Below are 22109 nucleotides of genomic sequence, written 5' to 3'. Positions count from 1 at the left end.
CCTCGCAGGCTGCCCCAGCACAGCCTCACTAGCTGGAACCAGAGGAGCCATTTACTACAGTAAATGCCAGTCTGTTTGTCTCATATAGGTACGTTGTTGCCCCAACTACCAGCAATGAGCAGACGTTTACGCCACAGCCTCGCTGTCAGTCCCCCAGCACAGCTGCAGCACCCTTAAAGCCACAACTATCTCCTGGAAGTAGCTACGAACAGAGGACAGGCAGCACCTCGCTCCTGTGGTGCTGGGAGCACACAATGGGACCAGGCCTCAAGGAGGGCATCTTGAGGTAGCACGCCTCGTCACAGGGGTTTCCTTCACCAGGATCAACCAGTGTGTACAACCGCTGGCTGTACAGAACTTTGTGTAAGGGCCTCCAGAAGGAGAAGCAGCTAAGCGAAGGACAGACACCCTAGACATTCAGGTGATGCCACCAGTCATACGACAGTGCAGGGATTTCAGAGCTGAACCTGGCCCAGCCTGCCCTCAACACACCACCTGGAGCCCAACAACTAACCCAACCTTCAAGCTCAGCTGGCAAGTGCTGCCCCTGCAGTTTTCATGCGTGTGTTGGTCCCAGGCACTACAGGCCACTCTGAGGAGACCTGCAGGGACTGCAAAGGACATTTTTTTACTTTATCTGGCTCTTTTTCCCACGGGTCTGGACCCAATGACACCCAAAGAGGAAGATGTGAGAGAAGCAGCTGTGAGAAGGCTCAGCGAGCCCCAGTGACAGTAGCTAAGCCCTTTCACAGGAGCTCAGAGCCCATGGCAGCAGCGCGGCAGCAACTCCCCACCAAAGGCGACACGTTCCTGTACTGAAGGCTCGTCCTGCATTTGCAGCAGAAGGTGAAGAGGAAGCAGCCAGCCCCTCCTCTTGCTAGGCATCATGAAGATGGGAGTGGCTGCAAGAGCAGGGTAAGCCGCTCATCCTTGCCACGTGGGAGGCTTAATTCCCATATTCCTGGGAGCCAGGAGAGGGAAAGGGAGAACATGACAGCTGCCAGCTGTGACTAACTGATTAACAAACGCCACTGCCACAGGGACCATCTGCCTGTCTCCGCCTGCTCTGGCATCTTCTGCCAAGCAGCTACCCACAGGCAGCGTGGTGTCTTCAGCCAAGACAGGCCAAACAGCCACAAGGATGCTGGGGCACTGCTGGCTGCCACCTTGCAGGGGGTTAATTATTTTTAAGACCAGCAAAGCACCCAGGGAGCAGAGGAAGGTAATTCTTGGCATGAGGCAGGATGACAGCAGCAAGCTCTGAGAAAGAGGGACAGGCACACAGTGAGCTATTCATGCTCACCCGGCCCCTCCAGGGCATGGCTTCGAAACCCACGGCACCCTCTGAGATGTCATGCTGTGCAATACATCCAATTAATAAGCGGGCTAGAGTCAGGCAGACTTAATGTCCCTAGGATGAGCACACAATGCCCTAGGACGTATCCTTTCCATGCATTTGTACAAGTCTTTGGATCTTACCTGCAACGGCTCCTGATGTCACTGTTGCAATTATTGGAGTTTTTCGCTTTTCATTGACTTTAGCCAAAAATTTGAAAAGAAGTCCATCTTCTGCCATAGCATAAATTATTCGAGGCATCGGAAACATGGAGCCAAGGAGACTAAGGACACAGAAAGGGGAAATAATGTACTTATATCACCTCCTGCTGAGCACAGACACACAAGCAAAAGGAAGTTTATGGCAGCACAAACACAGAACAGGTGGCTTTTGTTCACTTCAGCTTCTCCTTCAAAGGCTCTCTCCGCACACCCATGTCACTCATAGCTGGCAACTGAGGTACAGCTCTAAGATTCTGGGTATCTAAACTCCGCCATGGGCATGAAAAGAGCTTGACTTTCAGGCGGCAAAAGAGCTGTACATTCTATGAGCCCCTACAAGCTGCTCACCTAATTTAGTAAGTCTAAGCTGATCTGAAACAACAGGACTCCAGAGTGCAGAGGATGACATATTCTGCCTCCTGCCTCCCACCCAGAGAGCTGTCCTGCAGGCAGCCTGCAGACAGCTACGGATACGGCAGGCCCCATACACTCCAGAAGATGCCCCCTGCACTACCTGACACAAGTCTGCTCTCCACCCAGTAGACCAGGTTGTCTTGCAGGAAAATTGTGCTTGTACTGTGGAGCTGTCCCCATGTCTTAGTCACTCAATCCAGATTTATGTTCCAGAGATGCACCTGCTGGGTCTGCTGCTAGGATGGGACTTCCTGAAGTGATACCAGTCATGTGCATCTCTGAAATCTATCACAGGGCAAAATCCTGGTCTTTTTGAAGTCAATAGCTCTGAATTTCATCCCTAGTCTTGGCTCCCTTGACCCAAGGGAACACAGTGAAGCCAAAGACCTGACATGCAGTATTTTTTAAAGAAGTGGTAGGTACATGTTTGCCTTGTGAGATGCACAAAGGAAGAGCAGTGTCTCACCTTGTAGAAAGCGCGCACAAGGAACCGACAGCCACTGCATAATTGGCTCCATCCCAACGCACATATTTAAAGGCATTGGGTAAAGGGCTATTGGTATCCAGCTGGTAGTAAGGCATCATGAGCGTCAGGGCAGCTGACACACCAAAATAAGCCACGAAGCAGATGAGCAGAGATGCCACAATGCCAATAGGAATGGCCTTCTGAGGGTTTTTCACCTCTTCACCTAGAAGAAAGAAATTGAAATATCAGCTAAATGATGAGCAAGAACTTTATCCCAACCTACGGCATGCTGGCTGGGGCTTTCAAAGGCTTCACAGGCAGTGAGGCACTGTTCAGCCGTGATGCTGCTGATGGCCTGCCTCGTCCACGTGGCAAACCACAGCCTGATCACTCCCACTCCTGCTGCTCCTGTCACTCCTGACAAACATTTGTCAGCACCTGGAAATCACAAAGATCTGTGAAAATCCTTCTTAAAAAAGGACTCGCTCTAGTTTTTATGGAAAATTTTTTACAACCAAGTTGGGACAAATGTATAAAAAAAAAATCCTCTGAATTCAGGCACTGCTTAAGAAACAGCTTTGAGCTTTCCCTGTCCTACAAAGCAGCTCTTTGAAAGCAAGAGCTCCCTGAGGTTTGGCATTTCAGGAGGATGAACCAATAAGCAGAGACCCATGCACCTAAGTCAAAGGCAGATGAATGTGTTTCTTCTCCAAGGAGAGGCCCTAGGGCTGGCTGGACTAACAGAGCAAGCACTTCTCAAACTCCTTGGAACAAGAAGCAGTACTGCTTTATTTGTCTTTGTGATGATCTCCCCCTCCTCTGCTTCAGCTCTGAAGCAATTCAATTCTTGCCAAATGTGAAATTAAGGATAATCCTTCCTTTCTCCAGGGAACTGAGATTCTTCTTAGCCAGGGGAAATATGAAAATGCTAATGGTTTCTCTTCCAGAAGATCTCTGAACCTTTGGAGATAAAAACTCCCCCTGATTTTGAGGTACGGCTTCAGGCTGCAAATGACTCCCCAGAGGCTCATTTTCTCTGGTTCTTTAAATACTCCAAGCCAGTGGAGCTTCTTCAGCTGAAGGCACTGAAGAACCCTACTGCAGAATAACCTGTCAATTAAAGCATCATCTGGAGCTAGAGGTTCAAACTTCACCAGTCATACAAGGCATCTGAACCTGGGCCTTCCCTGTGTGCCTAACTGGTAAAGCTGGATGTGTTTTCTGTAGAGTCTGACCTGGTAAGTGTCGTCAGTGACCATCCATGAGCCTGGGCCCTGCAGGCGAAGAAGGGAGAAAGCTCGTTTTGTGGGTTATACAGTCTAGCTGCCTGCCACGGCAGCTAGAAGTCAACACTCAGGCACCCCGGGACCTGGACACACTCAGCACTTTGACTATTAGGAGACAAAAATATATTTTGGGCTGAGGTTCAGAAGAATGATGAATGCATTGCCCTGAATTACTCATTACCTGTGCTGTACTGAAAGCCAATCTACCAGCAACCAGGTTCATAACCAGAGTGAAGACATCTTCGCCCTTACCTGTAGTAGCAATACAGTCAAATCCCACGAAAGCATAAAAACACGTGGCTGCCCCTGAGAGGACTCCTTTCCATCCATAGGGCATAAACCCTCCGACACCATGGAGCTTTTCTTCCTGTGACTGACTAAAAGGCACGGCATTGGGTTAGAAGTCATCCTGCCTAGGTGGGAGCAACAAAACTATTCACATTATCTCGTAAAAAAACCCAAAGCTGGAGTTCGAAGGAACACGTTCTCTCTTTCACAGGCTAGCATAAAATTACCAGGCAAAATGCTAAGCCCTACCCACTGCTGAGCTTTGTGCTGGCCTGCAACAGCCTGGGGAATGCACGGAATAAAAACGGTTCACGGTTTGTTCCCACCACCTGTTTTTGAGGGTGGATAAAAATGTCTTGGCTCAGACAGGGAGAAAATAGCATGAATATTAAAATCCCTCTCCTAATATTACCCATGTGTGTAGATACGCATATTCATTTAAACATAAGCTTTTGAAAAAGCACAGCATCTAATTATGAAAGTTAAAGACTGAGAAACATATAAAACATCCACTTTCACCTAAGATGGACTCAAATAAAGTGTAGGTGAGTAGACAATAGAGCAAAGCACGGTGCCACGACTGTCATACATCTACCCAATCCTCCATTTTCAAAATTCCCCGTGCCAAGCTCATAACCAAACCATGCTTGGGACCCCGAGGGAGCAGAGAGCCTGCATCCCTGATGCACCAAGTGCTTTGCTGAGCCTCATCCAAAGTCAACAGACAGACACATACTGATCCCAGTGCGCTCTGGGTCAAGACCCCAGATCCACGTGCCGGTGTTTGTCATGTATAACACACTCTTCAGTTCAAGTGACAGGTCATTTTTTCAAGGAAAAGCCTTTGTAAAGATGAATTAAGGCAATTAAATTAAAATAAATCCCAAATCTGCAAGTCTTATCAGGTATAAGCATCTGAACTCTCTCATAGAAGCTCTGTTGAGACTTAAGATGAAAACCGGCCTGTTATTTGCAGAAATAGCACAACCCAAATGTAGATAACTCTGGAAATGGTGATAAAGTGAAGTAAACCCCAGATAGATTTTACAAAAATAGTAAGTGCTACGGGTCTAAAAGCTACAGTTACACTTCGAAGCTATTGCACTAATTGCTCCTTGCACGGGCATAGCAGCAGGGAAGGAGAAGGGCACCTTTCCTATGGAAGCAATTTGCAGCAGGCTGCATTTCGCAGAGTGGGTCAATAAACAGCTTGTACACAAGCCAGATTTGACCCATGCAACATTTATGAATCTCTCCAGTTTTTGTCAAACTGTGCTTCCTCGCAAGCCAGCATAAAGAGTTTAGATAGCAAGCCAGGACCAAGTTGATGTACATGGAGATATGTAAAGGCCCCCAGGGCACGTTGCATAGTCTCAAGCAAAACCAAACAGCCTTATATCACTGGCAACCCTTGTAAGCGCCTTAATTTTGATCTTGTATAGGAAGACAGGATTTTGGCCAAGTAGAAAAATGTCATTAAAAATGGATTTGTGATATGCTTGCTGCAATGCATTAAAATAATCTGCAACTTGCCTTCATTCTACTGAGGCGTTTGGGACAAGGTCTCCAAAAGGTACAAAGGTGCCTCAAGGATATTGCCCAAGCGCCCAAAGAAACTACAGAGCTATACTTGGTCATGGCTTCATACAGGTACCAGAACCAGCCTGGTGTAGCCTTGAATAGGAGGTTGTTTTAAGGCTCTTTTCTCTCATATTTGGATGCTGTACTGGTCATGAGGCTGGAAATGGTCAGTTCTGCAGCAGGGACCATGCTCACACAGCCTATCTTCTATCAGTTTCGGCCCATCAGCATAGCCTGCTTTTAGCAAACATCCAATGAAGGCAGCTTGGCTTCCAAAAGGAGGGAGCTATCCCATGCACTTGTTTTCTACATCACAACTTCCCCTATAAATGTACCGTTGAAGATGCATCCATTTCAGACACGAGAAGAAAAGATCCAACCTACTTGTGTCTGTAAATGCTGTGGCTGGTGTTGTAAACATCCTCTTCAGTCAGCTGCCAGTTTTTAACAGATCCTTTCACAAAGCCAGAGACCATGACAAAGCCGAGGACAAGGATGTTGATGCAGGTGAACACTTTGTTCACGAGGGCAGATTCCTTCACGCCAAAAATTAAAAGCCCTGGGGAACAAATGGCAGATAGGCAGTCAGGTATTTCACCACCAGCAACAAGCACTGGGGACTTGCAGAGGTAGCCCAGCTCCGTTCATGCTGTGCTCTGCCCACATCTCATCTCATCCCTCATTTCTCCACAAAGGCAAGTAGCTCAGGCAGGTCAGGACTGACTCACCCAGAAGGAAGACGAGGACTCCAGCCCAGACATTACTAGTGCAGGATGTGACACACCTTCCCACCCAGCATGCCCATTTGGCACAGGCCCCTGGTAGAGTGCTTTGCTAACACAGCTAAGCTGCTTCCAGCACTTTCAATGCCAGCTCCGATCATCTCATGGCGCTACGCCGTGCCACCTAGACACAGCCTCAAACTCCACCCAGAGACTTGGAGAAAGCACCCTAAGTGCTTTTTCATGAAGGAATAGTCTTAGAGGTCTTGGCCACATGCAGAAGTTATGAACAACATCTTTCCTTAGAAGCAGGGGAAAATATGAGCAGGGACTGAATCTGGGAGGACAGCTACTTCTAGTGCTGAAAACACAGAAGAAGGTGGCATCTTGGGAACTCTGCTCCCATTTAAATCAGAGGGAGCTTTGTCAGCGAGTTCAGCAAGAGCAGGATTTCAGCCTGTGGTCTTAAGAGCATCTATGTGAAGAAGAGCACGTTTACAGGCTTTGGCAACCAGCATCTCACTGAGGCATAGCTCAGCTTCTCAGAACGATGAGCTCTGCTAACCTGTGCTTGCTCTTCAGGTGACTTGACTTTCAAGAACTCAAACCGTTTAACACAAACCTTTAACAGAAACCTACGGTGGCAGCTGAGGGAGGGGGCAAAAAATGGGCTTGAGGGAGAAGACAAGCACAACAGGGTGTCCTTACTGCTATTCCAAGGCCCTTCAAGGAGAGGGGAGCGTCCTGTGCACTTACCTTTCCTTCTATTAAAATAGGAAATCAGCCGAGACAGCCACATCAGGGAAGTATTTGATAAAACTGTCTCCCTGCCCAGCAAAACTTGTAAGGTACCTTGTAAAAATCCAAAGCTCAAGACAGTACAAGCTGAAATAAACTTGTAGTGCTTATATTTGGGACTAAAGGTGGTCATTCAGCAGCTTTTGTAGAAAAGAATGGTTTGCATTTTTTATTAAAATCCAGGGAACTTGCTCCATGCAGGGGAATAAAGTCATCTGTGATCTGTGTAATTTTATGCCTTGGTAGAGCTAAAGCAAGGAGTCCTAATAAATTGTATCTGAGGTGAAAGACCAGATTCTAATTTGAAATTTGAGCAATACTTATTATATACAAATAAACAAAGAGGAAAATCTCTCCTATTTAGATGTAGTCCTGAAAAGAGAGGGCTGCTATTGACTTGAGCAGTCCTCAACGCAGTCCTCAACACAGTCCTAGATCCAAATGCAAACCCAGATGCCAAAGCATCCCTTGCTTTTGAAGCCTGTCCTCGGGAGCACAGCTCATGCTGTGAGACTGCCATTCTGATCAGAGTGGGAAATGCCAGGATAACTCAGCTGGGGTGACGCTGCAGCTTCTGCATTCTAGCAGCCACAGAGAGGTACATGAGAAGCATAATTGTTAAAATATGCCTAAATTTGGGAATGCTTTGCAAGACCCAGTTGGAGTAGAGGTAGAAGTTCAGAAAGGTTTTAATTTCATGAATTTTCAAAACTTCCAAATTCCGATCAAAGCCTTTGCACATTTTTAGAAAAAGAGAGGGCCTGACTGTTGATCCCACATTTATTTCTCTGGACTCTTCCATTCACTGATGCAAACTGAAGCCCATATGTATTTTTTAAAAACCCAAAACAGGAGTACATGAGGTTGTTACTGACTTCCGTGGGGTTTTTTCCCCACTTTCCTGGCTCAAGGCACCAAAACTTAGCAGATTATCAAAGGGGGAATAAGGTTGATAGAGCAACAGAATGAAATTCTTGTGTAATAGGATTTGTGGAGGGAAGGATTAAACTTTCATACCTGATTGAGGGTAACAAATCATCTTTTCTTTTCTTCCTTGCATAAAATTTGATTGAAGGTTTTAAAAGTGGCTCAAAAAAAAAATCAAGAACACTCCCCTTTAATTAAAAACCTTGTAAACGGGCTCTGTCCTGTGCTAACTCCACAGCAGCTATGTAGGTCAATCCAACACTTGTAGCAAAGAAAGAGTCTTTAATATGTTCTCCAAAAAACTTTGTGCCTATTCCAAAAGCAAAGAATGAAATTACAGGAGGAGGTCCAAGACTCACAAACCTCTCCAAGGTTTTACCTGTTAGGATGATGATTATCACCACTGCAAAGATGTCTGGGTATTTTGCTAGCACTCCAGGAGCATCCATCGTCATGTATTTTTTACAAAATTCTTCAATGTGCTGGCCTATGATTTCATCAAACGTCGCACTCCACGCTCTGGCCACGCTCGAAGTTCCTGCCAGAGGACAGAAAGGACACAGATCACCCTTTGTGGCTGGCACATGTTTCAAACCGGGGGCACCCTGCAAGGTTTTTCACAATGGAGGGACTCAAAGCAACCTTGTGCACGCTTCTCAGGTGCTGGGAGTAGGCTTTCCTCTGCAGATCCAGCCCGCAGCCTGTACTCATGCCTGGTATCTACTCTGATGGTAACACACACAGGTGGTGGGTCTCAGGCTCATGCTCAGCTGACAAGATAAAAAAAATCCTTGTAGTTCAGCTTCTTAGTAAACCTCAGCTTTGCCTTAGATACTGCTTAAACTGACCTTTTCCTTACACCCCCGGCAGCCTGAACTTCCCCCAAACCTGGTAATTTCTGCTACTAGAGAGGTCTAAGTGTTGTGCTGCAGAAGTCCCTGACAGCCCCAGCTGGGTGACTGCAGCCCAGGCAGAGGGACCTTACAGAAGCCATGTGGCGTCCAGCAGCGCAACACTAGAGCACCAGAGCCTGAACCACAACACTCACCAAGCTCTGCGCTCCAGCAGCATGCAAGTCTGCTCTGCCCTCCAGCGCTACAGCATCCAAGGCGGGTAAAGACTGATGCAATTTACAGGCTATCTGACCATAAGTCAGCCTACTGCAGGATGCTGGTGATGATCCCAACAAGTGGCACAACTCCTCCTGCCTGCAGCAAGTGCTTAGGCTTCCCCCGCTGGGGCTGCTGCGGTTCCTGAGAGCATCACACCATGCACAGCTTGCCAGGCTGAGAACTGAACCTGGAGCCTCAGGAAGGCCAAGTCCAAGACATGGTCTAGGCCAGAAGAGTAATTTCAGAGACTGAAATAGTAACAACAAAAAGCTAGCACCAGACAGTGACAGCATTGTGTAAAATAAGTAGGTTTGGGTAACAGCCAATTTTTCTCTCTCATGCATTAAAGTTATAGTTATACTCCCCGTGTCTTATACGGTATACTATATATAACCACATCTAATTGCATGCTAGAATTACTACTGTACATAATTACCTAGTTAAAAAAAGAGGTTGGTTTGGTTTCAGTTTGCAGAGCAGTTCCTCAGAGAACGCTGTCAGGAGCCTCCTTCTACCTAGGACAGTTTGTCCTGACACACTCACCTGTCCGCGGGTGTTCAGGTCCCAACTCCGGCAGCTGCAATCGTGTCTAACAGTATCTGTGCTCACCTACAGCAAATCCTCTGCAGCAGCTGTGGGCAGCACCTGCAGCAAAGCTGGGAACGCTCACTGCCCCAATCCAGCTTGGCAAAAGTATAAAAAGTAAGCTGCAGAACGGGCCTGCCTGGAGACGGCCATTCACCGAGACAGCGAAGTGCACAGTGTGAACGCTTTTAAAGAGCTGGGACATCAGTGCTGTTGATTTAATCTTGAAAAGCTCCAGAAGTTATTGTATACCACATTACAATTTTTCAGCTTAACTTTGGCACGATTTGATGGAAGAGGCCATTTCTTTAGTGCTGGTTTTTTTTGTTTTTTGGGTTTTTTTTTTTTTCTGTCCTGGCTCTAATATTTCATGTTGTAGGACAGGAACAACCAGCTCCTGCATGTATTATATTAGATGCCAGTTGCTTGCGTTCCAGTTCTATGTAACTACCAACCATTTATCCCAAACTCTCTGTAACCAACAGCCCTGAGGGAGCAGGGGGAATCTGACATTCTTCCAACATTGCAGGCACCTGGATAATACCTTAATGTTGCTAGAGAGAACAGTGCAAAGACATTTGCCTTGTACCAAGGAGGATTTACTAGTTCTGGGTCAGCATAACCTCACCAGACCAAGCTGGCTCCTGCCTGCAGCACACAGCTCCCAGGACAGCCACGGAGCTCAGGTGCAGGGCTCACTGCAGGAACAGGCACAGGCTAGGAGGTCACCACATGCCCCCGGAAACCCCAATGGCAACTACTCATCAGGGATGCTCATCGTAGTATCAGCCCTCACCAGGTTCCAGTTCCTGAAACGCTTCCCCACAGTCTGGCATGGTTCCCCAAACCCACATCGTCCCAGAAGGAAGTTCACACCAGATCCTAGTCCTGGACACCTTCCTTCTGTCTAGACCACAACCGATCAGTTGGATGCCCATTTTTACCCATCACCCACCTCCAAGACCCCACACTAGTCTTCCTCCAAGCCAAGTCACAAGTCAACAACCTGTTGGCCACCCATCCCGGGACCCCAGGATTTCTTTTTCCACCCCCACAATACTTTCTGAACAGCTGTCCGAGAACCTCAGCATAAAAACACCAAGTTAGCCAAGCCCCTTACAGATGCAAGCTCCCACCACTTAGTTTCAGGGGCATTGCTTGGCATTTTCTGCAGCATGGCCATGAAAAAAATTGGCTTTTTGCCCCCTCTCAATCCACAGCTCTGAACTGCAACATGTGCCTGCCAACTGCTGCGAGTTGTCCTTGCTCACAAGAGAGGCAGTTAGTACAGGGAGAAAGGCTGGGTAAGATACAGGGGAAAAAAAAAAAAAAAGGAGACCTGATACAGCTCACACCCTCCCTCAGTTGTTTTTCCTGCTTAGCCATCCTTCCTCCCAAGTTATGAGGAAGGCAGTTTCAAACATGCAAACACATATTTTTGTCACAAGAGTGAATTAAAAGTAACAAAGTTGTGTTTGAACACATTAATGGATAACATCCACTTATTTTTTTCAGTGAATTTTCTGCCTTGTGATAACACACTGAGCAGCCCACTCCAAAATAAAAACTGAGGAAGTGCTTCACAAGCCATTATAAGAGGACAAAAAAAAAAAAAAAAAAAAAAAAAATCTCAGAAATACCAGCCTCGGCCCAGATCCTGGGACTGTAACATCCAGTATGGAAATCTTTTCATCATGTATTTGCAGAATCAGGTTTTGGGACAGCATCCACAGCCTATGCCAGTCATTTTTGTGGTCCAATATTATGGTGAGAAGGGCCACATACCTAGAGAGGTAGCATGGAGGAGACGATTTATCATTACCTTTCTGGAACAGAAGATAAATGACCAAGAAGCCTGTTCAATTTTTCTACATGTAGCTTAAGCAGAGTCCATTTCAGAAATCTGAAGAAAATGATAAACTTAATTTTAAATAAACCCTATTTTTATCCCCTCCTTGCAGTCAACCTGATTCATAAAAGAACCACAGGACGTGTGTTTCCTAAGGAGATGAGTTTAATTGACTCTGGCTTTTCATCATCTCATTTCTTATATTACAAAAAAAAAAAAAAAAAAAAAAGAGGCACAGGAAAAGGTTTCAGGTAGCAAACAAAGCAGAGCCAGCATTTCAGCCAAGTAACTGCTGTGTCACTGTATGGGTCTTCATATGATCTTAGCCTCCACAGCACCATGGGAGCTGATCTCCACAGTTACACTTACACATGGCATAAAATGCATTTTAAAAAAAACACCCTCCTTTTAATAATTTAGCATAACAATGTCTTTCATTTTAACTAGTAAGTCTTCACTCTCAACTGGCATGTTGGCTGCAGCCTTAATTACAGGCATGATGACAGCGTGCCTAAAAAGACACGAATCTTTAATTACCAAAGTGTGGCTTAGATCTAATGCATCAGCTGAGCTGTACACTGCACGCTCTGAGCTTGATCCAAGGCCTCTCCTAGCGGGAGTCAAGGGCTTAGAAGGGATTTGGTTTAGATGTTTCAGAGACTGTGAAACTGCAGACCACCCTTAAACTTGATCCTGCAGCCATTCACAAGACAAAACTCTGATCTCGAGGCCTCAAAGGGACCATGAATTAACCCTTAACAGGCCAAGAGTACTGATACTGCTGTATGAAAGCATCCTTCCATCAGCGGCTTCTTTCCCAGCAGAGGGAACACACTTTTGTCCCCAGCAAGTGTGCAGCAGCCAAGGGACGCCAAAAGGACGGCATGGAGATTCAAAGGAAATCACAGCAGCAATCAGTCAGCTTCGGGACAAACCTTCAGCCTGCAGCACACCACTCACCTCGACTGACCAGAGCCACCAACAATACACCCCACAGGCAAGTCCTGAAATCCTCGGTGAGTGCGGGAGTGCAGCACCTATTTTCTGTCAGTAACACATGTGCCCAAACAAGGCTGCCATCCTACACTAACGCTAAGGTCTTGCACTGCACCTGCCATACTTACCGATAACATAGGAGAGGATTAAATTCCACCCTGTGATGAAGGCCCACAGCTCGCCCACGGTCACGTAGCTGTAGAGATAAGCTGATCCCGTCTTAGGAACTCGAGCACCAAATTCTCCGTAGCAGAGTCCGGCCAGCACTGAAGCCAAGGCAGCAATCAAGAAGGAGATAACAATGGCAGGTCCTGCATTTTCCCGTGCCACAGCTCCAGCCAGTACATAGACACCTGCACCCAAAGTGCTGCCTACACCCAGAGCCACTAAGTCAAATGTGTTGAGGCATCGTGAAAGCCGACTGTCTTCTCGAGTGCAGTCCACATTTTTCCGGCGAAGAAGCTGGTTTCCGAAATTGATAATTTTCTGACACTCCATCTTCGTGTTTGGGCCTGCAAAAAAGATGCTGCAATCATTACCTCGACCAGGATACCCTCTGAAACAGCATCACTGCACAGGTGCACTGCTACAGCCCCGTGACATTTCAACAAACGAGCCTTCCCACCTTCCATCTTTTTACATGGCAGAATGTCTCCTTCAGCATTTTACCCAGGCTTAGCACAGGGAATTAAAACAGACAAAACCAAAGCATTTTCTGCTTCCTGCTCCCAGTTCACGCTGCGAAGCCTGCGTGATCCCAGGAGAGATGCAGCACTACACCCCAGCTCCCACCCCACTCCACAACTACCCAGTCCACAGACAAGTGGGCAAGCCAAAAATGCAAAGCCCATCTTTAGGATTTCAGAACTGTTTTCCAGGGCTGAGAATTAATAAAAGACATATATATATATATATATATATATAGAGAGAGAGAGAGAGAGAGAGAGATGTACTTATACATATTTTTTATGTCTCAGAGTGCGCTAAGAAATGAGCATTACATCCCAGAATAAGGCACCACACATGCTACTGTCCCTAGAGCACAACACGACTACACGCTGCAGTCAGTGACACCATTTGCAGTCAAACAGACCCGCTGGGACATTTCCCCTCTCTAAGCTCCAGCCACAGGCAGTAGCACAGGCTGCTGTTGCCAACAACTGCGCAGGCTGAAACAGACATAATTCAGGAAAAAGGACACACAGAATCAAGTTTTAACGTGGTTACGTTGAGGCAAAGGCTGGAGCTATTTTGCATTTGCAACAACTGAAGCGAGAGCACAGTGGGGCTCCCTGAACCCCCCTGTCCCACCCAAGACTGCAGGATGGGGGTGTTTGATGAAACCATGGGACAGGTTTCCAGCCATAGTCCCATTGCAGCAACTGCGCTATTCCTGTCTACGAACCTGATGGCACAGTGCTTCTGCATGCAAGTAGTTCCGGGGCAGCTCCCCTGCTTGGCACTTTATCATGGGATTAGCAGCAGGGTAAAGTAAACCCCTCTCTGTGGAGGAATCCCTTAGGAAATCCTTTTCCCATTAGACACATGTATCTTGCAGTGCTATCCCAGGGGAAGATTTAGCTATGTAACTCGCCAAGCCTACAAATTTCACCATCTGCATAGGTGTCCACCTAACACAGACAGTAATAGTACACAATCGGTCAAACTAGCATGGCCAGCGGTTGGGGGGTGTCAGGTCCTTGAGGACATTTGTGGAACTAATGCTGTTAGGGAGCCTGCCCGTTGAAGATGTATGTCCTTGGACACAGCCTGGGTATGGAAGTTCTGTCTTACTCTTTCTGAAAAAAATTACGTACATTGCTTCAAAATTGTCCTTGCCTTTAGAGAACAGCTAGAGACCTCCTCTTCACAGCATCAGAAGGAATTTCTTGCTCTTTACACTGCCTAGCCCCAGCTGTCACAGGCAACCATGGCATTACATCAGGCCTTCCCTTAAAAACTTCTAGGTGCCTTACGTCCACTGTTAGAAAGCTCCACCAAAACTCCTCTACTCCAGCCAAAATGCTTTGGCCAGCAGCATTTACTCACATGCTCTTGTGCCAAGAATGGCCTTTCCCCACTTGAGCGGTGACCCCAGTGAACCTTTAGAGATCAGACATAACCTCTCAGCCTTCATTTTGCAAAGGTAAGTGATCCAAGCCCCAAAGATACGGACAGTCCCTTGCTCTGCCTGCAACTGTCCACCTCTGAACCACCCTCTGAACAGCAGCATATCCCACTAGCACCCATCTACTTGTTGCATCAAGAGGAACCATCAGAAGCAGCAAGAGCATCCAAAGAGCAACCACTAAGAACTCCAGTGGGTATCTCCTCTACCAGTGTGTTTTCCTCTCCCAGTCCCTGACTTCTCACTAAGAAGTCCCTTTTGCACCATGCCAGTTACCTGCTAGTCCTCATCTTCTTTAAAAAACTTCCTGTATGGCACCGCAAAAGCTTTATTCAAGTCAGGATAAAGGAGAGCTATCATTCTTCAATTTAACCTTAAAAGTAAAATAAACAATAGTGCCCCCCCACCTTTCCTGTGCCTCTTATCAAATAAAACCGTCAGGTGGATCTGCCAGTCTTTCACAGGTAAACTCACTTCTCTCTTCACTCTTTTCCAGCCAATAGGCACCACCTCCTGCTTTGGCAGAGGTTTCACTCTGCTGGTTCACCACCATTTTTATGCCCTGGTTCTTTCTGATTAATTGTCCCCCACCCTCCTCTTCTGAGTGTTGCTCCCACTGGCTGTAGCCATTTTCCTCAGACCACACTGTGCCTTCATCCCAGCACCATTGTCCTCATTCAGAATTTGGCAGTTGGATAATGATGCTCTCCATAGCTAGGATGTTTCCATAGGACCTGCTGGATTACTCCTAATTCATATATGCAGAAAAACATATATTAAAATAAGGCAGTGCTGGGGGAGCTGTAACAAGGCATGTTCTTCACCTTGAATGGGCCTCCAGTGGAGGAAGTCCAACAATTGTGACAAGCACCAAGAAGCTCTGAACATCGCTAGAGCCACACTCCAACCAAAGATGACAGACAACCTAAACCAGAGTAATAGAGCTGGCACTGACCATACTTTTACAAACAGATTTGGCTCTGGGAACCAAGATCAATACTATAAGACCTGCATTCAACTATTTAATGTGCATTAGCATTTCTGTCCTGAACACGAGTACTTTAAAAGTGAATGTCCTGGTTGCCCGGTTTACCTCACTTTGATTCACACTGCAGAGAGCTCATGAAGTGCACAAACCCAATACTACGGGCATGAAACTAAACCTGTGGATGCTGCAGGGGCATAGGTAATGCATCCCAACGCCTGATGGGTGCTCAGCCTGCAGGAACAGCTCTAGGAGAGCCTCCCCTGTAAGATACGCTGCGCAGACATCAGATTCTCAGCAGCAACTGCTGTGCTCTGCGAATCTACAGGCTGTGTTATTTGCCCATGTGGACACAGCCTACATGGATGAATGTCATCTTCCATCTCAGACTGCATCTGTAGCTTCAAGAAGCCCAGCCTGATACCCACACTGCAGCATCAAGCCTGGCTTTAGCACCAGGACTTTAAAATGCTTCTTCATTAATTAAGGAAAATGAGAAGGTTCTTTTACTTAGCTGCAAGGCTGGACTGAGGCATTCACTTTCCAACAAATACTGCCTTGTATACCAATAATGGAACAGCAGTATACATTGCACACTAACATCAATAGTATGGTGAGAATAACATGCAGGCAAAAATACTACTAAATGCAATTTACAGTATGGTCGAGATTGGTACTTCATCAGCTCCAGCTAAAACCCAGTGTAAAAGGTGGGAAAATACACGCTAAGAAACTTAATTAACGAAGTCAGCTACTAAATTCAGTGCTTCAATTTTGTCACCGCAGCATCAACTATAAAATCGAAAATCCTCTTTGCTTTTCCAAGACACAAGTCATAAGCCCTGGCTTAAATCCCTTTCTCTTGGCCTTACACTAACACCCTACTACGAGAAAGTAATTGCAACTGCAGGAACAAGGCTGAGGATTTACAAGTCCCACTGAGTTAGGAATTGTCTCCTCTACCAACAGCTTTCAAACATGCTTCCGAGACATGGATTTAAGACTGCTGGAAAAAGGCAGGTTTCAAGCCAATCTTACAAAAACCTTGTTTGATGAGCCACAGCAATTCCCAATGCACACAGAGAGGGAAAACTATCTTCTTTTTACCTAAGTGCATGCCTATGTCCGTTCACTCACAGAGTCTCCTTCCCACTTGAACCTTACCCAAACCCATGCCAGCCAGGACTGCTTTCAGCTAATTGCTTTCCCCTGCAGACCTTCCCAAAGCAGGGACAAGGTAATCCTGAACTTTGAACTGGGGTAAGGTGCCAAGAAAAGCACGGCAGTAGAGCATTCCCTATGCATATCGTTGCTTTCTAGGACAACACAAGTCCTTGACTTCGCTTAATTCCCACCAGAGTGATGCAGAGATCCCACTGATGCCTGCATCCTATGAAGACCACAGCAATGGGGCTAACTCATCCACCCTGTAGTGGCTTACATTCAGTCTGGAGCTCCAGGAAACAGGGAGGATCCCAGTGCTACGCAGCAAGAAATAAAAACAACCACTACAGATGATACAAAAAAGCCCTCCAAAACAAAACAAAGAAACCCCTGCCATAAACTGCAGCCAACTATAAGCAAGATACCCACAGGAGATGTGTTAATAGATTCATTTTTCAAAGCTAGTGTGAAAGTCAAGACAAGTTTGACTCTGAACCAGACTCTGGATTTCAGGACAAACACAGGTTTATTCTGCAGTACAGAAACATCAAGAACTGCCAAAGGATTGGTGAAAAACAGTTTACTTCTTTTAAGTATTTATGGCAAGGTTTAGACATTCAATGGCCTGAACAGAGGAGTTAGAAGCAACACAGAAGAACACAGGGAAGTCCCAGCTAAGGCTATTAATAAAGACAGAAAGTGGAAAGGTGGTAGAGATGGCACAGCTCAGCAAGAAGCCAAGCGATGAGCCAGGGAGGTCCGCAGAGATGCAGTGCGGGTGGGCAGGGCTCACCTGCCCTTCGCACAGAGCCCCTGGGCAAGCCCAGATGGACTCCTGAGGTGGAGCTGGACCAACCACAGGGGACCACCACAGAAGCTTACAGGAGATCTTCCTGAGACATTTCACCCTGGCTGAGGCTACATGTCCAGGCCTCCCCAAGCCCTAGTGACTTAACAAGTTATTTTGTGTTTCTCGGGGTTTGCACCTCCAAGTTCACATCAACCTTGCTGAGCATACTGGCTTTCATCCTACAAGGTACCGAGTATCTCTTATGTGGAAAATGAAGGTGAGGGAGGAGGGTGTCTTGCAGGGTTGGACCATGTAATGGGCAGAAGGAAAAGACTTGTGGTGTGAACTCACTCATCAACACAGGAGTTTCTACGATGCCCGCACAACAGGAAGGGGGCTAACCCTAAGAGCTAGATGCCACTAATGGTACGTCTGCTTGCAGTGTGTAAGTGACCTACTGTCCCCATACACCACACAAAGGTCTAAGGAAGACATGCTCTGCAGTGAACAGAAGCAAAATGCAGAGGTCAGGCTGTGCAGCCTGACACGATCTTTGTCTAGAAAGTGCCTCCAGGTGGAGGTGGACCAAGGCTCCCCACAGATGAGAGCCACTCTCCCTCCTCCTTCCACCACCACTGATACACAAGGAGCTGCGGATGACGAGACTCTCAGGGTTTGGCTCAAGGCCTCTGCTTCAAAAAAGGTACTACATAACGATAACGGTAGACCTTTTATTTCCGACATAGCCATTTATCTTAACTAAATCTGGTGCCTCGCAAAACGAACATGACTCAGTCTTCCCAAGCCAATGGGAGTTTTATCTCTGCATTGAAAATGAAGGCGTACCTGGTACAAAGGCATGGCAAATCACTTCTTTGGCAAGAATAGGGCTGAGGAAGGGCAACATCCCCAGCAGAGAAACAGCTCCTCCCTGCAAGGATGGAGAATCAAGCCACAAATCTGGCAAGGTTGTGGTTTTTGGGGTTTTTTTTGGGGGGGGGGGGTTTGTTTGTTTGTTTTTTTTGGGGGGGGGGGGGGGCATAAGATTTATTTGTTAAAAAAATATTAAAATCTAGTGATTAATTTCAAGCTTATATATCACTCAAGAGTATCTCACCACAAACATATTTCAAAACTATTTCATTCTGAAGCTTCCTCAGGCATATCTAAAGGTGTTCACAGCTGTACTACAGATATCAAAAATAAAGCAGAACTGCTTTTATGGATAATTTGTTTAGAAGATGGGCCATTTAATTATGACAGACCTGAAAATTAAGGCTGACATCCTGCAGCTGGTTTAATGGCAGCAGACAGTGTTCTTCTGGCTGACCTCAAGATCAAGATATCAACTTCATGCTGCTCAAAAAGCATCAGAAAATCTGAGCGTCTCTGTTGTGAACAAAATACCTCCTACAACCCGCAGATAACAGACCGGGAGCTGTGTGCAGGGCATGGTACCTGCACTGCAGCCATGTGCTGCATCCCTCGCACACAGCGCTGTCCTTCAACTCTCAGACAACTGATCACCAACCTAAGCATCTCTCACATGTTTTTGTTGCTTTTGAAACAGCAGGTACCAAATCAACCTTTCACTTTCAATTATATTCACTGTAGCTTGGCGAAGAGACCTTCAATAAAGACAAGTGGGATTTTTTTGGGGGGAGAACAATCTTTTGGTTTAGCAGGACGCAGTATGGGGGGCCATTACACCTCTGCCCAAAACCTTTCCTCTGATACAATTTGTTATCTTTGCAATTGTATCAAAGGGTGATTTTGGCGGAGATTATGGTTTTTCCCTCCTTAGAAGTTGGATCTGGCTGTGATCTCGCTTTCTGAAACAGCCGTTCTTGCCTTTGAAGTGAGGAAATGTGTTCTGGGCTGGGTCCTCTCACTCCCACTGCCAACCATACTTGAAACGATGAGCTTTTTTTTGAATGTACGGTCAGTATTCCTGTGGCACAATGCAGTCCTAATCACATAAAACAATATAAATTATTCCTGAAATGTTACCAGATGGTGTATAACCACCTTAAAGTTGAGGAAACTTGATCTGAATGAACACAGATCAGCTTTGTTCTGCACACACCTAGCTCTCACTCCTGCTTTAGCTCTGGTTTCTCTGATGAGACTCAGGGAGCTGCAAGCCCTGGTCACTCAGACCCTGGGTAGGAAATGGCTTTACCCCAAGGCTCTGGGCACCTTCATGTTTCAGCAGGAGCCGAGGGCTTTGAGAGCAGCGGGAAGCAATGACGCACCTAGATAACCTAGCAGGGTGGACCTGGAGCAGGGGCCACATCCTTGGGTGAAATCCTGTCCCACTGAAGTCAATGGCAAAGCTCCCACTGACTTCAATAGGGGCCAAATTCCACCCACTGCTACTGGTCCTTGTCTTTTATTTACAGTGCATTTTGTGTTTGTTACTTTTGTTCCCTGTCCAAATTTTTGTGCCTTGACTGTATTGTATTTTCAAATAAAATAAGATATTCTTCCTCCTCTTATCTAATGGTTAACATACCTATTATATCAGGTTAATAGATTTCCTTCCCCATTAACAACATTTTAAAAAGGGACATTCTTCAAAACAATCCCATAAGAAAATAAGCAATCTTGCATCTGGTTAACAGCAAAAAGTAAACCATAACAAACATCTGTCCAGCTAAACATAAAACACCACGTGTAAAAATAAGCTGACAGGGCACCATTTTACACAAGCAGTACTATCACTTCCTAAACAATTACAATTTGTTTCAGCTTCCGAAAAACCACTCCTTATCTATTTCAAGACTTTGCTGCTCCTGAGAATTTTCTTCTACCAATTTGCAGAAGAGCATAAAATTAAAGCCAATTACGCAGAACAAGGAGTTTTCTACTAAGGAAAGAAGAAAACCCAAGCCTAGCCCCATTGCATGTGCAACAAAGTCCCCAATCATCTCCTCAGAGGACGCACAAACAGAAGTCCGCACTCAACGTTGTCCCACATATGCTTATATCCGTTTTGAAACATGTGAGAACCTCCAATACCATTAGTAGCCTTCTGTCACAGCAAGGTGATGTCCTGTGGACAGTCTTATTTTCCTTAGTATCTTTTTGGTCTTCAACAAATGTATTTCCCATACAGCTGTACCATCACTGCAGAAGCAGTTAGGCCACGTTGGTATGTCTGACAAACAATGTGGAATGTGTTTGGCCCTCTATCTCTAGTTTAAACACAGGTCAGCTCCCTGAACGAGTATGTAGTGACGATGCTAACTTTTTGATCAACACAAAGGTAACAAAACCATTTGGGAGCCCTTTCCAAAAGGCTGAGTTTGCTACTTCCATCCTCAAGGTAGTATCACTCACAGAGAAGTCCTGCACAGAAAAAGAAGAGGTGGAAACCCTCAATTCCTACTACTGACATTAGCTTTATTTGGGGTGTCAGATTTGACTGTAGCCTCCTAAATGCAAAGAGGTTATATGTTGTACGGGACCAAGCCAGGACACTGAATGCTTTTTGAAGTATCATTCAGAAGTACAAAGAGGAAAGTCGATAGTCACCACGGCACATCAGCCCTGGTGTGATGCGTGTAACGTGATCCTTCACAATATAAAGCAGGAATTGTGTCAGATATGTCTTTCCAAAACATCTTGCCTTGGAAATTCTCCTATGTTTTATTATGTTACTTTGCAACAAGTGATAGAGCAGAGACAAGATGGCTACAGCAGATGTGGAACATTCCCCACAGACATTTAAACACTTATCTCAAGACTTTTTGAAACAGAAGCAAAAGACGTGACATCAGACCCTAAGGTGCATCTGGCTGTGTCCCCAAAGCTGCTGCAAGTGTCCCCCATCAGCTGTGCTGGACAAGGCAGGCAGTTTAGAGACAACACACCTAGGACAAGTGCCAAGAACCGACTCAGAAGCTGTGGTCGCCATTTGCAGATGCCTGCCACAAGCAAAAAGGCTGATGAAAATAAAGGCATGACCAAACATTAGCATTATGCAAAGCTGGAAGATATCCCATGATAGCAGCAGTAATGGCAAGGAGTCCAAGCCAAAAGCCACCCAAGTAACTGTAATTCTTTGCATTGCTTTCACTGTTACGTAAAGGAATACTGACCTGGTGAAGCATTTGCATCAGACAAGGAATGTCTTGTCCATGGGCCGTTAAAAGTTTTCCCTTCTTGATTGCCATACTTGTATTTTTTATTTTTCACAAGTGTGCATATATCTCAATATACATTACAGAAATGTAAATTACATCAGTGTGTATATATATATGTATACGAAATGACAATTCCGTTGTTAAAAAACCAAGATCAGCCACTAGAAAGGCATTTGCTACTCAATAAGGAAGCCATCCAGTTAAATATAAACTACACACTAAGCACAGATAACAGCACACACACGTGGCTGTGCAGTGTATACAAAACACAGCCTTACTCACCTGCTTGAAGACGCACTGCCTATAAGAAGGG

The 22109-nt window shown here is 46.0% G+C and overlaps 1 protein-coding gene across 1 annotated transcript in view; it reads right to left on the bottom strand.

Moving 5' to 3' along the window:
• SLC7A1 (solute carrier family 7 member 1) overlaps positions 1-22109 on the bottom strand; it is a 46901-nt gene that overhangs the window by 10685 nt on the left and 14107 nt on the right. Inside the window, exons 2-7 of the mRNA XM_040583765.1 lie at positions 12710-13093; positions 8419-8577; positions 5977-6151; positions 3976-4100; positions 2438-2660; positions 1480-1619 (exon numbers count right to left, since the gene is read on the bottom strand). Coding sequence (XP_040439699.1) covers positions 1480-1619; positions 2438-2660; positions 3976-4100; positions 5977-6151; positions 8419-8577; positions 12710-13079 — 1192 coding nt within the window. The 5' untranslated portion in view covers positions 13080-13093. The remainder of the gene's footprint in view (positions 1-1479; positions 1620-2437; positions 2661-3975; positions 4101-5976; positions 6152-8418; positions 8578-12709; positions 13094-22109) is intronic.

This window comes from Falco naumanni, chromosome 2 (genome assembly GCF_017639655.2).
Source record: "Falco naumanni isolate bFalNau1 chromosome 2, bFalNau1.pat, whole genome shotgun sequence".
NCBI lineage: Eukaryota > Metazoa > Chordata > Aves > Falconiformes > Falconidae > Falco > Falco naumanni.
The sequence above is the reverse complement of the archived record's forward strand: the minus strand, read 5'-3'. Positions and strand labels throughout refer to the sequence as shown.